The following is a 17,141-nucleotide window of genomic DNA, read 5'->3' as shown; positions in this document are numbered from 1 at the left end:
CTCACTGTGTTCATTCAGAAAAGGAAGGGGCCAGTAAATCAGAAAAGGAAGGGGCTTGGGTGGGGGGCAGGAAGGAGCTTGGGTGGGGGGCAGCAATGGGAATGTGTCCTGCAGGGGGTGATTAGGGTGTGCCCAGGCACACCCTATGCACACACCTGTACCTATGTCTAAAACCTAGTACACGCAGGCGGAATGTCGGGTGGCATCACCCAGTTCAATAGAAACCGGCTGATAATTGGCTCGTGTGTACTGCAGGCAGTCCTGCAGGTTTCTGTCAAAGGGGCATGACTGAAAAGGGTCTGCTGACCGGAGTTTTCTGGCAGGGGGGCGTTCCCCTGTCAGAACACAATAGAACAGCACAGGTGATTGCTTTACTAACATCTGTTGGTACAGCGGCTCCGACCTGAGCTTTCAGTTTTTTTTTTTCGTTCAGCCCGCTGGTTTGAACGGAAAAAAAGCTATTAGTGTGTGCCGGGCTTAAGAAGTACAGGCCATCCAGAAGTATACATGCTTTGCATTAGGCAGGGGACCTGGCTGCAATGTTTTGGATGCAAAGACTGCAGAGCTCTGCAGGGTATCTAATGGCGCTTTTCCACTGCATGGAACCGAATGGTTCGGCACGCTTTTGTGCTTTTCCACTGCTGGCACCGCATGGTATAGTGTAGGAACGGTTCGGTACGGTACGGCGGCGCTTTTCCACTGCATGGAACCGAACGGTACGGCACGGTACGGCTCTGAAAAAACAGTACCTACTCGATTGTGGTTCCAACAGGTACCATACCCGGGACCATATCCCACAATCCTTTGCATGCAGTCACTACTAGCCACTGATTGGTCAGAGAATCCCACCCACCCCGTTGTTATCCCACCCACTTAACTTTAGTACTACTTTAGTGGAAAAGAAAACCATACCGTACCGTACCGAACCGTTCCAACACCGTACCATGCGGTACCAGCAGTGGAAAAGCAAACCGGGCCGAGTAGAGCCGAGCCGGTACTTGCAGTGGAAAAGTGCCAATTCATTGTCAAATTAGGACATTGTCAAAAAATGGTGGAGAACCAGTACTTTTTTTTTTTACCAAATAGCACCACTATGCATAGCGCATGTGTTATAGCACACTACAGTGCAGATCCGTTGGTATCTACTATAAATATTCATTGGAGTGCCATTCTAAATTCATGGCAGTGGTAACCCACTAGACCGGAGTGCCATGCTTTGCAGTAACATGGTGAAATGAGCCGGCCACGGATTAGGGAGTGGAACACCAATTTGGCAATGTGATGACAGATAAAAAAGTGATGTATATGCATATACTGTATATACATTTTTCTTTACTCTGAAGTGATGACTAAAGATTGGCTGTAGAAAGAATTTGTGGAAACCACTCAGAAGTAAAGGGATCAACATTCGCCTGTGTTCAGCTGCCAACAATCTTGTGGTGCTTATCAAGTGATGTGCGTTACATCTCTGCTCTCCAGCTGCAGCCCTGTACTGTTTCACAATCGGCTGCGCTGGTTGTGTCTCAGACCACCACAACGCATGAGGAATGCATTTGATTGAAAGGAAATGCTTGGTTTATTGTGTGTAATATGTCTGCCATATGTTTTGTAGGCATTTATATAGCCAGATATTGATGTTCATCTGTATTTCATTGATGAACTGGATATCATCCATCTGGGAGTCAGTTTCTTTAGCGTAACTGATGATTTCCTTAAGGGGAATCTCCACCTTTTCACCCCATTAAATGATCGAAGCTTTCCACATGCACGTGACATATTTAGGTGAATACCTTATTTTGAAGGAAACCTGTCATTAAGCAACAATTTTGATTACTGTTGTTAATTTGCTTCTGCAAAGGATAGTTCTCTGTCTGCCCATGGCTTTGGGGCAAAGGATAGTTCTCTGTCTGCCCATGGCTTTGGGGCTTTAAGTTGCTGACCCTAAACAAGCATGCACCAAGTGATGTCAGAACAGCTATCACTTGCTGTCACTGGTAGATAGGTAATCCCTTAAAATTACTGTTGTTGAAATACATTTGAAACAAAAAAGTTCTGTAAAAAAAAAGAAAACCATTAACAAATTTCCTGCCCTGATGTCCATTTAGGAAATCTTTGTTTTGTCGCAGAGTAAAGCCGTCTGAGGAACCTAACATTTAACACTTTTAAGTTTGTTACATATCTGCATAGCCAGCCATGCTCTGTGGTTCCTCCCAAGCAGGGGCGTAACTGCAGAGGTTGCATTTGCAAGCGAGCCCCATGCTCCTGGGGGGCCTGTGCCGCTCCCCTGTACACCTGGATAGGAGGGGCGGCGGGGGCAGCATGTCGAGGAATCACTGTCCTCCTTTTTCCTCCTGTAGCTGCAGGAGGTAGATGGAGGAGATTCTTTCCTCTGTATGCTGCCTCCGCCGCTCCTCCTATCCAGTTCATTTGTCTCTGGGCCCCTGTGTGCCCCCCTGGTACCTCCCCCCTACTGTGCTGCCCCCCCCCACTGTGCTCCCTTCCTTTTCCTGCCGGCTGCTGCAGGGAATGTGTCACAATCGAGAACCAGGAAGGGGTTGGTAAATATGTTGTTTACCAGCTCCTTCTTTTTCTGAATAGACAGAGTCCTAGTCAGTGACATTGTAAAAAAATAAAATGATAAAAAATAATACAATTAAAATACCAAAAAATAAAAACTACTGACACCAGCGGGTGAACTTTAACCACCATCAGAAGCCCATATAGTAGAGTAGTTATAGGCAGAGCTGGGACAAGGGGTGGGGAGGAGGTGTGACTGTCCTGGGCGCAATGGTTTTTTGCAGAGATGGGGGCACCCTGATCCTAACCCTAAGGGAATGGGGGGGCGCAGTTTGGCATCTTTACCCTGGTTGCCCGACGACCTTGTCTCGGCACTGGTTATAGGGACAAAAGGCTGTCAGTCTTTAAAGTGGTTGTAAACCTCAGACCTGAAATATGAAGAAAGCACATCCCTCTATGGTGTGTACTTGGCTTCAATTTAAAGCACTAAGTCTAACTTTTGTCTGCTGCTTCATTCCTTTGCTATCAGCATGAATCACTTCTGACAAGTTTTCCGACAACAAAAGAAAAAAGGTGACAGGGGAGGGACCTCCAGCTGATTGACAGCTTTGGCTCTGTTCCTGTGTGCTGTGTGAATGGGGTGTTTCCCTTTCCTCCAATCAGCTGTCAGAATTCTCCTAACTGAGATCTGGAGAGTGTAACTTCTGCTCTCCGCCCCCTTCTTTCTGAACTCTCAGACAAGCTTTAAAATTTAGCACTTTGAATGGATGTAGAGAAAAGAAGACAACAGATAGACAGGTACAACTTATGTAGGAGGATTTGTTTTATCTCACGGGCGGCACAGTGGTGTAGTGGTTGGCACTTTCACCTAGCAGCAAGAGGGTCGCTGGTTCGAATCCCAACCACGACACTACCTGCCTGGAGTTTGCATGTTCTCCCTGTGACTGCGTGGGTTTGCTCCGGGTACTCCGGTTTCCTTCCACACTCCAAAGACATGCTGGTAGGTTAATTGGATCCTGTATAAAATTGACCCTACTATGTATGTATGTATGTGAGTTAGGGACCTTAGATTGTAAGCTCCTTGAGGGCAGGGGCTGATGTGAATGTACAATCTATATGTAAAAGCGCTGCGTAAATTGACATCGCTATATAAGTGCCTAAAATAAATAAATATCTGGGTTTCACCTGAGACCAGTCACTTCACTGAGTATATGTAAGGGTTTACACTTTAATAGGAAGTGATTGAACTAGTAACTTTATGTCAGGCACATTAGGTATTATTTTCATGAAATCTGCAGATTTAAAAGAATAAAAATGGCTTTTGAAACAACATTACCATGTTAAAGCTTATATGAGAAGAGGTTTGCTTAAAGGCGTAAAGTCAGAAGTTTTTTTTTTCATCTTAATGCAGTCTATGCATTAAGATAAAAAGCCTTCTGTGTGCTGCAGCCCCCCTAATACCTGAGGTCCCTCTAGCTCCAGCAATATTGTAGGAGTGTCTCGGCCGTTGGGGACTCCCCACCGCATTGGCTGAGACAGCAGCGCGGCGCCATTGGCTCGTGCTGCTGTCAATCAAAGTCAGTCAAACAATGAGAATAGAAAGGGGGAGGGGGCTGGGCTGCAGCTCTGTGTTTAAATGGACACATAGAGCTGTGACTCAGCTTTGGGTGCCCCCATAGCAAGCTGCTTGCTGTGGGGGCACCCAACAGGAGGGAGGGACCAGGGGAGCCAAAGAGGGACCAGAAAAGAGGAGGATCTGGGCTGCTATGTGCAAGACCAAATGCACAGAGGATAGGAGTATAACATGTTTGTTATTTTAAATTAAAAAATAAATAAAAAACAAGACTTTACAATCACTTTAATTGGAGAGTACACAGAAAAGATGTTACTGATAAAAAATAAAAAAAATGCAATGAAAGGCAAATCTGGTCTAAATCAAAAGTTTCTATAGTTTCTGAAGATAGAGTTGTTTAGCTCTTGAAATACAACTGTTAAATCATGAGAACTGGTGGAGGGCCATGCTGTGTTGAATTATTCGAGAAAAATTCCAGGTATATACAATAATCAGCGACATTATTAGGTATACCTGTTCAATTGCTTGGTAATACAAATTGCTAATCAGCCAATCACATGGCAGCAACTCAATGCATTTAGGCATCTAGATGTGGTGAAGACGACTTTCTGAAGTTCAAACCGAGCATCAGAATGGGGAAGAAAGGGGATTTAGGTGGCTTTGAATGTGGCATGATTGTTGGTGCAAGACGGGCTGGTCTGAGTATTTCAAAAAGTGCTGATCTACTGGGATTTTAACACACAACCATCTCTAGGGTTTACAGAGAATGGTCCAAAAAAGGGAGAAAATATCCAGTGAGTGGCAGTTGTGTGGATGTAACTGTCTTGCTGATGTCAAAGGTCAGAGGAGAATGGGCAGACTGGTTCCAGATGATAGAAAGGCAACAGTAACTCAAATAACCACTTGTTACAACCAAGGTATGCAGAATACCATCTCTAAACGCACAACACATCACCCCTTGAAGTAGATGGGCTACATCGGGTGCCACTCCTGTCAGCTAAGAACAGGAAACTGAGGCTACAATTTACACAGGCTCACCAAAATTGGACAATAGAAGATTGGAAAAAGGGTGTCATGTGACTCGTTAGTGTTACAAGGTCTCAAGTGTGAATGGAGAGCAGGTGTGTTAAATTTGATATTATCGCTCTCACTCTCTCATACTGGTCACTGGAAGTTCAGCATGGCACCTCATGGCAAAAAACAATTATTGTTTTACACAAAGATGGCCTAGGTCAGGGATATGCAAACTGTGGCCCTCCAGCTGTTGCAAAACTACAAGTCCCATCATGCCTCTGCCTCTGGGTGTCATGCTTGAGTCTTGCTATGCCTCATGGGATTTGTAGTTCTGCAACAGCTGGAGGGCCACAGTTTGCATATCCCTGGCCTAGGCTATAAGAACATTGCGAAGACCCTTAAACTGAGCTGCAGCACGGTGGCCAAGACCATACAGCGGTTTAACAGGACAGGTCCCACTCAGAACAGGCCTCGTCATGGTCAACCAAAGGAGTTGAGTGCATGTGCTCAGCGTCATATCCAGAGGTTTTCTTTGGGAAATAGACGTATGAGTGCAGAGGTTGAAGGGGTGGGGGGATCAGCCTGTCAGTGCTCAGACCATACGCCGCACACTGCATTAAATTGGTCTGCATGGCTGTTGTTCCAGAAGGAAGCCTCTTGTAAATATGATGCACAAAAAAGCCCTCAAACAGTTTGCTGAAGACAAGCAGACTAAGGACATGGATTACTGGAACCATGTCCTGTGGTCTGATGAGACCAAGATAAACGTATTTGGTTCAGATGGTGTCAAGAGTGTGTGGCGGCAACCAGGTGAAGAGTACAAAGACAAGTGTGTCTTGCCTACAGTCAAGCATGGGGGTGGAAGTGTCATAGTCTGGGGCTGCATGAGTGCTGCCGACACTGGGAAGCTACAGTTCATTTTGGGAACCATGAATACCAACATGTACTGTGAAATACTAAAGCAAAGCATGATCCCCTCTCTTTGGAGACTGGGCCGCAGGGCAGTATTCCAACATAATGACCCCCAAACACACCTCCAAGATTACCACTGCCTTGCTAAAGAAGCTGAGGGTAAAGGTGATTGACCGGCCAAGCATGTCTCCAGACCTAAACCCTATTGAGCATCTGTGGGGCATCCTCAAACGGAAGGTGGAGGAGCACAAGGTCTCTAACATCCACCAGCTCCGTGATGTCATCCTGGAGGAGTGGAAGAGGACTGCAGTGGCAACCTGTGAAGCTCTGGTGAACTACATGCCCAAGAGGGTTAAGGCAGTGCTGGAAAATAATGGTGGCCACACAAAATATTGACACTATGGGCTCAATTTGGACATGTTTGGGGTGTACTCCCTTTTGTTGCCAGCGGTTTAGACATTAATGTCTGTTTTGAGTTATTTTGAGGGGACAGAAAATTTACACTGTTATAAGCTGTACACTCACTACTTTACATTGTAGCAAAGTGTCATTTAGAAAAATGTGAGGGGTGGAAATAGGTGAAGTGGGCATCCTTACTCCAGTGATCACCACTTGCTTACAGGGCCCATGCCAAGCGGCTGCCTTTCTGCATTGTAAACACTGGAGGTCAACACCTCAGCATGGGCATCAGTCAGAGAATGTTTTGCATTTTATGAATGAAAACAAAGTGTTCTCTGATTAGACAGGGTGGAGATGACATCACTGCCCACTTCTCCACCTCATCCAAGCAGAGGGAAAGTTTGTACAAAGCATTTTCTAAATGGCACCAGTGCCAACTGGCCGACCTCCAGTGTTTGGAATGCAGCAGGGCAGCTGCACAGCTCAGCTCGGGACCTGGAAGCAAATGGGAATGCCTGGAGTAGCGGTGTCTACTTCTGTGGTTTCCACCTTTTAGGGGCATAGGTCAGGTATGGGGTATACAGTGGGTACGGAAAGTATTCAGACCCCCTTAAATTTTTCACTCTTTGTTATATTGCAGCCATTTGCTAAAATCATTTAGGTTCATTCTTCTTTCTCATGAATGTACACATAGCACCCCATACTGACAGAAAAACACAGAATTGTTGACATTGTTGCAGATTTATTAAAAAAGAAAAACTGAAATATCACATGGTCCTAAGTATTCAGACCCTTTGCTCAGTATTTAGTAGAAGCCCCGTTTTGATCTAATACAGCCAGGAGTCTTTTTGGGAAAGATGCAACAAGTCTTTCACACCTGGATTTGGGGATCCTCTGCCATTCCTCCTTGCAGATCCTCTCCAGTTCTGTCAGGTTGGATGGTAAACGTTGGTGGACAGCCATTTTAAGGTCTCTCCAGAGATGCTCAATTGGGTTTAAGTCAGGGCTCTGGCTGGGCCATTCAAGAACAGTCACGGAGTTGTTGTGAAGCCACTCCTTCGTTATTTTAGCTGTGTGCTTAGGGTCATTGTCTTGTTGGAAGGTAAATCTTTGGCCCAGTCTGAGGTCCAGAGCACTCTGGAGAAGGTTTTTGTCCAGGATATCCCTGTACTTAGCCGCATTCATCTTTCCCTCGATTGCAACCAGTCTTCCTGTCCCTGCAGCTGAAAAACACCCCCACAGCATGATGCTGCCACCACCATGCTTCACTGTTGGGACTGTATTGGACAGGTGATGAGCAGTGCCTGGTTTTCTCCACACATACCGCTTAGAATTAAGGCCAAAAAGTTATATTTTGGTCTCATCAGACTAGAGAATCTTATTTCTCACCATCTTGGAGTCCTTCAGGTGTTTTTTAGCAAATTCCATGCGGGCTTTCATGTGTCTTACACTGAGGAGAGGCTTCCGTCGGGCCACTCTGCCATAAAGCCCCGACTGGTGGAGGGCTGCAGTGATGGTTGACTTTCTACAACTTTCTCCCATCTCCTGACTGCATCTCTGGAGCTCAGCCACAGTGATCTTTGGGTTCTTCTTTACCTCTCTCACCAAGGCTCTTCTCCCCCGATATCTCAGTTTGGCCGGACGGCCAGCTCTAGGAAGGGTTCTGGTCGTCCCAAATGTCTTCCATTTGAGGATTATGGAGGCCACTGTGCTCTTAGGAACCTTAAGTGCAGCAGAAATCTTTTTGTAACCTTGGCCAGATCTGTGCCTTGCCACAATTCTGTCTCTGAGCTCTTCAGGCAGTTCCTTTGACCTCATAATTCTCATTTGCTCTGACATGCATTGTGATCTGGAAGGTCTTATATAGACAGGTGTGTGGCTTTCCTAATCAAGTCCAATCAGTATAATCAAACACAGCTGGACTCAAATGAAGGTGTAGAACCATCTCAAGGATGATCAGAAGAAATGGAAAGCACCTGAGTTAAATATATGAGTGTCACAGCAAAGGGTCTGAATACTTAGGACCATGTGATATTTCAGTTTTTCTTTTTTAATAAATCTGCAACAATGTCAACAATTCTGTGTTTTTCTGTCAGTATGGGGTGCTATGTGTACATTCATGAGGAAGAAGAATGAACCTAAATGATTTTAGCAAATGGCTGCAATATAACAAAGAGTGAAAAATTTAAGGGGGTCTGAATAGTTTCCTGTACATGGTTGCATTGGTCCAAGCTGGAGCATTGTGACGATGTATAAAATATCCATACCTGGAATTCCTCTTTAACAACTATGATAGGCTAAGCAAAGGTAGCGACACAAATTTCCAGTTTTTTTTTTTATTTTCCTATATGGACTCCAACACTTCATAAAATAGTTTTTATAGTTGTATAACACATTGGTTCCCCTTGTCTTTTACAAAACTGTTCAGCTTGCCATATGCACAGCCAAATTTGTTCTCAAATCTAGAATTGAGAGTTGCAAAGAGAACGTTTTCTGGTCCATTTTCAATTGTCCAACCAAACAACCACCCGGAAATATGTCCTCGCTGTCAGCTGAAGACCCACTCTTCACTAACCTAGCCATCCATTACTAATGAAGTCATTTGAAAACACAATGAAATGTATAGATTTTCTTTAAGTGCATTATTCAAGTGTGTTTCTGAACTCTGCTGCTTCTCCAAGCATCCATCTTTTCTGCTTCCACAATTCACAGCAGCATGCCTTGCGCTCGTTAATTTGTCACTAGCAGTTCTTGTGCTGGTGTGGAGCAGTATGTGTGTGTTTTATTTGTATGGAGGGAGTGAAGGAGTATAATGTGAGGGGATGGGCTCTTTACAAAGCGAGGGGACAAATGTGTGTGCGGCGTTCATTAGGATGTGTTGTTAAGATCCTGTGTCAAGGCTATTTTTCACATTGGATAATGGGGAGAGCGTATGTACACGTAGAGCACTCCTGAAAGGGGATCTATCAAAGTAGCTGTTTTTTCATTTATTACTCCAGCCCTTTAGCCAATGATTGGTGAACCTTTCTTTTTTATGACTTTTCCACCATACCCTCCAATGAAATTTATTTGCATGTGTTGTTGGTAAATAGTTAAAACCTATGCAGCATTTACTGTGTTTTCGCCACCATGCTTCTGTATGGTGATACGTTTTTTTTCATGTCAACTTCAGCCTTTTAGCCAATAATTGGTGAACTTTTCTATTTTCATACTGTTTCCACCATGCCCACCATCAAAATTTCTTAGGATGTGGTATTTACTGTATTTTGTAGCCACTATTCCCCTGCCTGGAGTACCCTTACTGTTCATTAAAGAAGTCTCATTAGACAGGGTGGAGATGGATTGGAAAGGCCATACATCTTGGCAGTTTCTAAAGTTAGGGAAGTGGAGCCCTTTAAAGAAGAAGTACAGCCAAAGCTCGTTTTGGATGTACTTCTCCAGTGGATCAAAGGAGTGCAGATCGTTCTGCACGACTGTGACACGTTTTCAGCAGAGAGCTGAAGTCTGCTCTCTGCTGTCATCACAGAGCTGGTCCAGGCTCAGGCGTCATCAGGACCATGGAGTCAGGATCTGCCCACATGCCTGGACTGGCACCTGGCTCAGCCTCTCAGCGAGCCGCTGAGAGCCTAAGCTGATGCCAAGAAGATGGAAATGCCTGAAGTGCTCCTGTTGTCCCTTCAGAATCTGGACAGGTGATCCCACCCTATCCCTGGGTCCACTCTACAGGTATTGCCTCACTGCTGGATGCACCCTGCTGAAACAGTGCTTTTTACCGTTTTTACCGATTTTAATAAATGTGACATTTTTCACTGTGACTATTCTCTTTTCAATTGTGATTCCAAGTGCCCACCTGTCATCAGTTTTGGGAGCGCTATCATACCCATCAATTTGTTGTGTCACATGTTTCTCAGCAGGATCTGGGCATGGGTCAGCTGCAACCCTGAAATGACTTACTGGCATTTTGGCTAAAATCCGTCCATCCCACATAGTTTGATATTACAGTTTTTGGGATCTCTGATAAATTGGTTTTCAGCGCCAGGATTTGCTTGTATACATTTATGCTTATGCATACATATTCATGCACATCAACGCGCGGTAAAGCACAAACTTTATGCACTGTGGGGCACAAGGCTGTTAATTTATAATACCACCCCCACACGCATACATGCTCAGGACAAACACACATGACCTTCAGCTAACTGTAACACATTTATTAAAAGAGTAAGTTCTTCCTAATGGTGCGCTGAAAAGAAAGTCTGTGGTTGAGGTCTATTGACAGGGGCTCATTCAACAGAACCCACATCGATGCACCAGATGAAGCGCTCATGAGGGTCAATGGGTCCTATAACATGAAGGAAGATGCAATGAAAAGAAAAACATTGGGGACAAGCATAAGAATGTGCCTTGTGTTGAAGTGTCCTTCCTGCTCTCAGTTAGATAAGGAATAAAACCTGATCAAAGACTGAATGGTCCATACCAGCGTAGTCCTGCAATAGCAATCATCTTCTATGTTTCAGTAGGTAGACTTCTATCTTTCAACAACCTGAAGGATACATTCTGACAATTTTAACTGAACCAGATAAAGGCTTGTAGAAGCCACATAAAATCACTCCTGATCATTTCCCATTTTTTTCATGCTTGTCACAGTGTGTCACCACACAGTGCCCATAATAGAAGGTGCCCAGGCTTCTGTGCTTGTCGTCTGCAGTTTACAGCCGTCTCTATGATAGGGCACAACAAAGCATGGTTGTCCTCCCTCATTATGTATCCTTGCCCTTAAGGTGACTTTAGAAGCCTTTGATAGAAAATGCAGACAGACAGATGGCTCCCACTTGTTTCATTTGTGTATTTTACTCTTATTTGTTTTTTTGCTGTTTGTTTTAGCCTGACTCTACATCCACGGACGGGGGAAAGGAGAGCAACAATGCGGAGTCTTCTTCAGGGCCTAATCACACTGAGCAGACCATAGCAGGACAGTCTCAGCGATGGATATCACCAGCTGCAGGGGCTTCTGGGACATCACCCGCTGCTTCCTTCTTCATAAGGTACATACGTAAATCCGTATGCATCTAAAGAATTTTATGTCATCTATAACTGGTCACTGAAAAAAAGTTATGCACTAGAAGACACTCAATTTCTCCCAAAATACAGAGCTAGCAGTGAGCATGCTGTTAGAGGAGGGGGCAGAGAGAACAGAGTGATGACTCCTCAGTGTGCTGCTGCATCTCTTTATCCAATCAGCAGGCTAGTGGTGTGTTCTTGACCAAGCTGTTTTGTTGCTGCAATGCAGGTCAGGAATCTGACTATCATGACTGGCTGGGTTTTCTAGATTGAAAGATTAAAGCGCTAAACAAAACCCCCCTTGGTATGTAGCCCCCTTATCCTAAACAGGGGCTACTATGTCAATTTAGTTTTTGGCTGGGCTGTAGTTAGCTCAGACTGATTGTATAGTTTTTTTACCTGGTTTTTCCCTAAGCCTAAAGAGGAGGTTCAGGCTCTTTTAGAAAGAAATTGAAAGTCAGTAGGTACAAATATTGTAGCTGCTGACTTTTAATATTAGGAAACTTACCTGTCCAGGAATTCAGCAGTCTTCACCCCAGCTGATTTTTCCATCAGCTCTTGGGTGCTGCCGCTGCCATTGCTTCACAGCCAGTTCTCTACTGTGCTGCGCTTTGTGTATGGCCCAGTGGTGGGGGAAGAAGGAGGGCTGCCAGATTTACCCTCAAGACCAGATACCCGCTCCCCCCTGAAAGGTGCCAAATGTGGCACCGGAGGGGGGCAGAGGCAGATCAATGGAGCTTTCTGTTTTGGATGAAGCTCTACTTTAAGTTGGCTTGTGATTTCTCACTGTCACCAGTAAATGTCACTTTATCACTGGTCATAGTATGAGATTTCACAAACAAAACTAAGTTATGAATATTTATATTTTCTTCAGCCAATCAAGTAGGATGTTTATGCCACTAGTGCATGTTGGGGGGTGAATATAAATATTTGGGACAAGGCATGTGCTTGCTCTCTTTCCCTGGGCTGAGGCCTAGTGAGGTCATGCTGTTAGGACCAATTGCCTATTTTGGGGCCTAGCTTGTGCTGTCCTGCCTGTCCGGTCTGGAGGAAGCTGTGCCAAGGAGGAGACCCAGGGGAGGCCCCTTGCTGGAGAAAGCCAGGAAAAAGGCTGGTTTTTCAGGAGGGCCGGTGACTTTCTTGGGAGGATGCACTGAAATTTGGGAACGTGCTTACAGTGTTGCCGGGTTGGCTTAAAGGTTCTGACACTCTGAAGCTGTACATTGATTTTGATTAGGGGTCTCCAAACTATGGCCCTCCAGTTGCTTAGGAACTACAATTCCCATCATGCCTAGTCATATCTGTGAATGTCAGAGTTTTACAATGCCTCATAGGACGTGTAGTTCCACAGCAGCTGGAGGGCTATAGTTTAGAGATCCCTGATCTAGATCTAGAGTGTCTGTAAGTGGTCTGCTACAGTACCTGGGACTCCTAACCCTCACCTCCTTAACCGTTCTGCAATAAAACCTAAAAAAGGTGACTGGTGCCCAATATCCTTTCGTAGTCCCCCAATCTTTAGCCATGGACTCAGCCCTGGGGTGAAATGTTAGCCCACCCCTGCTTTTAGAGGTGCTATCCTGCCTTTGTGGTGTCAGTGGGATTCTACAGGTAGGTAAAACCATTCCCTCATATGTATTCAACTGCATATTTAGCTTCTTGTTTGGTGTTCTATTTTAATTGTATGTGACAGCCCACCCTGTAATTATTGTATTGCTTATTTTCATATACAGATATAAAGTAAATATAGGCATGTTTTTGACAGCAGCCTGTCAATGTCTGTTATACAATTTTAAGCTGTTCCAGTGCCTGAGGTAGCACTTTCTGTCTGCAATGCTAATAGCACAGCTAGCAGCAAGAGCATATGTTTGGTGTAAAAATGTTTTTTGCGTATTGGTATCTAAATCTTCCACATCACAATGTTGTTACATGACAGTAGACTTCAGGACACTAGCTGCAGTAAAACAGACTAGATGCATGCAAAATCTTCTGACAACTGCCAGTCTTGGGTTTGCTCCATTAGTGCCTTTTACTAGTAATGTACTTGGGGGCAGGTGGTTTAACCTCTAAAATCTAGGGCCATTACTGGAAATGACAATCACCTGGTATAATTGGCTAAGATGGTTGTAATGTACATGTATATCAGTCATTTACCATATAAACCTTTGACTGTGAAACGGTTGACGTGAGTGTGGCCATGTTTTCTGTCTAGTATGTCTTAAGGAAGGTCACACTAGGGTCTAAAAAAAGGTTGTTCATAAAAATGCCTAACATAGTTGGTTAAAGTTATTTTCACTTTAAGCATCAGCCTGCTGTTTATTTTTCCTGATGGATTACCCGAACTTCATAGACCGTGTGTTTGGTATGCTGCAAGCTGCAGCCTATCCCGCACAATTGAGGCATACATCTTGGGCGTAGATAGATTAATATGACAGTATTACATTTACTCTCTAACTGGCTGTGGATTAAAGCATCTCATTATTGACTAATGAACAATAATGTTATACATAATCTGTGGGTCCTTCTCCTATCACGGTCTCCGGATGGTTCACCGCTAGGCATTTTTGGTCATTATATTGGCCATAAAATAGAGTCAGTAATTGAGGTTATTCATGGAACAGGCACCTTATCTGCTCCAGGCTTGGAGAAGCAGCTTGAAAATATTCTCTATACTGATGGTGTTGTGACTGAGCATATGATTAAGGTATTGAGCCAATACACCGCTAATGAAACACACAGATATATGCAGCAATATTAGGAAAAGCTCTAAGTGACTAATGCATTTTGTTCAGAGCATCCGCGACTTCAATTAGTTCCAATAAATTGTTGCTACAGCCCTACATTACGGGGCTAATCTGGTTAAACAAACTTAGCTGACGCTTGTGCTTTTTTTTTTTTTTTTTTTGAGTGTCTGAAAACTTGTTGTGTTTTTCCATGTCTAAGACATCAAATAAAAAAAGCAATAAAACAAAATGCTGAAATCTCTTTAGTGACTCTGCATTGCCATATTGAACATCTTTGTATAAATCCGTGCTCCAGACAGCCAGTGTCGCCGGGGACGAGCTCTGGCGCGTTACACGCCCCCGTTGATACCCAATTTCCGTCCCTTAAATTAATTTAATCACAGTTCTCTTCTGTCTTCTCATAGCTTTTATTTTTATGAAAGGAGTTATGGTTGCCCATTGTCTCTAGTCAATATGAGTTTTTAGACTTTTTTGTCAGAGGACCTTGGGGTGTTTCCATAGAAACTGATGTTAAGACATTATTTGTTATTTTTGAGTAGCATTATAAGCTAATATAAAAGTTAAACAATTGGAATGATGGAGGTTTTACACTGAAATGGCAATCTTGTTGAACTTGTTTTTTTTTATTGCCTAAAGGGATTTTATTGTGGTTTTATTTATTTATTATTTTTTTTTAAGTTTTGAAATGAGAAAGTCCTCAGACTGACAATTTACAAAAATGCAGTGGATATGTAGTCCTCTTTAATCCATAGAAATCAATTACTTTAGAAATAAGTAGACATTATAAGATAAGCATTAACAGTATTAAATTAAAAGAGGTTTAGGAGGTGAGGCAGTCAATCTAGAGAGTCGACTATATCATGGCAGCAGATAACTACTTGTTTTTCAACTTGACAGAAACCACACTATGTCCAAAATATTAGTATGCGGTAAGGCTATTCTTTAAACCAGCAATAGACATAACATGATAGTTACAGAAAAGAAGATTGGGTAAGCAATGTTCTTTCTTTGGGTTTGATTGACCTCTTGGGCAATGCTTCTTAGGGGAGTACTTATTTGCTTTCTTTGAATTTTTTATCCAATCACTTGCTTATTGTGAGGTAAGGTCATTCACATGGGGTGTCTGCTTCGTCTTCTCTGATGCACTCATACAAGCTCTTATATAAAATTTTGTCCATTCAATTACGAGGCTTACACAGCACATACAGATGGATGACACCAGTTAAGGAACACATTGGTGGCCTTTTTCTTTTCCTAACCTGTTGATTGTACAGTGAAAGAGCAGAAGCAGTCCTGTCTCTTCTAAGTGCTGCTGTATGGGGGATTGCAAGAGGCTAGTACCGAGTCAAATACAGGTACGTACTCTAGTTCAAGTCCAGAGTCTGCAGGAATATACTTAAACTGACATATCCTTACATTAGTTGCTTTTAAATACAATATATTTAAAAATTTATTAAATGCAGAGCTGCATTTATTGCATATTTGCATTGGTACAAGTATGGTCTTTATTCCATACTTGCATTGGTATAGCTTGGTGTGTGCATATTTCATATCTGAAGGCCCACTTGGGAAGCTAACAATCACTGTAATAGTCAGTGCTGTAGTCTCTGTCCTGTGCCGAGAAGCTTTCCTGCACAATGACCACAGTGGATCGCCTGATCGTCCCTTTGAGCAGTGTGAAGAGGGAAAGCCAGCACTTCACACCTTCATGTCCATGGATGTAAACAATGCATGCTCTCCATCCGAAAATTCAGGAAAGTGATGTGAAGAGGGACCCTGCATTGGGAGCTTGAAAAAGGGAATAGTACGTTTTTGGGGCAAAATTCCTCAAAACGACCTTACAGCATTTATTAGTGACTTGGAGCCACAGAGATAAAATGTTTTGCTATGAGGTTTCATACTACTTTACTGTTATTTATGCCTGACATTTGGATAATCATCGATCAACAATCATAAAAGAAACAGAAGCTCTTTAAGTGGGTAGAGTATGTTCTCAATTTAAACTGCCATCTGAAGGTACCTGTAGAGGTTGGAAGACTGATTCCTTGACAGCCATTTTGAACCAAAATTATTGCTAAGTCTATGGGGTGTCTTCCAACTTCTCTGGGTCAACAGCTATGGAACAGGTTGTTGTGCCAACATCAGAGTTGACTAAGGTGCACTTCCCTTTTTTGGACTAAACACGAGCTGTTACCTAAAGCTAGCTGAATAACAGAAAAACAATCAATTCATCTATCCGCCAAAGATGAAGGAATCTCCCCTGCCAACTCTTGTATTCATTGTAAAGCAATGGTGCAGTCGATCAGTGATTGCATCTGATAGGATGCCTTCACTGTATGGCTGATCATTTTCCAACTGGCTCAGACAATTTTTAAAGCAACTTTTGCCGATTTAGGTGGTGCTTGCAGGGCCAGCCATGGCTCTAATTTCGGTTGATGCACCAGGAAACAGACAAAATGTAATGGTCAGCTTAATCCTTCACCTTTGGGTAACAAAAATCTCCAGAATTAACTGCTATAACTTGGATCTCTACTTTAGGGTGTTCAGTGTGGTTTAAATGGTTAAAGAATGAGACGATGAGGTTAGAGGCAGGAAGTGTTGTTTTATGGCAGTATATATGATCATGCACAATTCCAGGCCAGGCTGTAATTAAGGAGGAAGGACTTTATTGCTCTTGTAAAGCATTTACCATAATTAGACTGAAGTCCATCTGACAAAGGAAGAGGTTACACAAATGAATAGCAACAGTTTGCTGTGATTTTTCAAGTCAGCGCACCTGGCGAGGAATAAGGACACAACCTTTCCAGCAGAATAAAATTCCTGCAACTTGACGGCAGTCTCGTGTAACCTCAAGGGCTCCAGATGTTCCCATTGAAAAAAAATAAAATATATATATGTATATGTGAATCATTGGAAAGCAAATG

The 17,141-nt window shown here is 43.4% G+C and overlaps 1 protein-coding gene across 3 annotated transcripts in view; it reads left to right on the top strand.

Moving 5' to 3' along the window:
- Positions 1-17,141, top strand: part of KIF26A (kinesin family member 26A) — a 232,908-nt gene that overhangs the window by 121,259 nt on the left and 94,508 nt on the right. For all 3 annotated transcript variants that reach the window (XM_082275594.1, XM_082275592.1, XM_082275593.1), the window contains exon 4: positions 11,300-11,460. In XM_082275594.1, coding sequence (XP_082131720.1) covers positions 11,300-11,460 — 161 coding nt within the window. The remainder of the gene's footprint in view (positions 1-11,299; positions 11,461-17,141) is intronic.

Source organism: Pelophylax lessonae, assembly GCF_965119305.1.
Source record: "Pelophylax lessonae genome assembly, chromosome: 13".
In the NCBI taxonomy this organism is placed as follows: Eukaryota; Metazoa; Chordata; class Amphibia; order Anura; family Ranidae; genus Pelophylax; species Pelophylax lessonae.
Note: the sequence above shows the minus strand (reverse complement) of the source record. Positions and strands in the feature narration are given on the sequence as shown.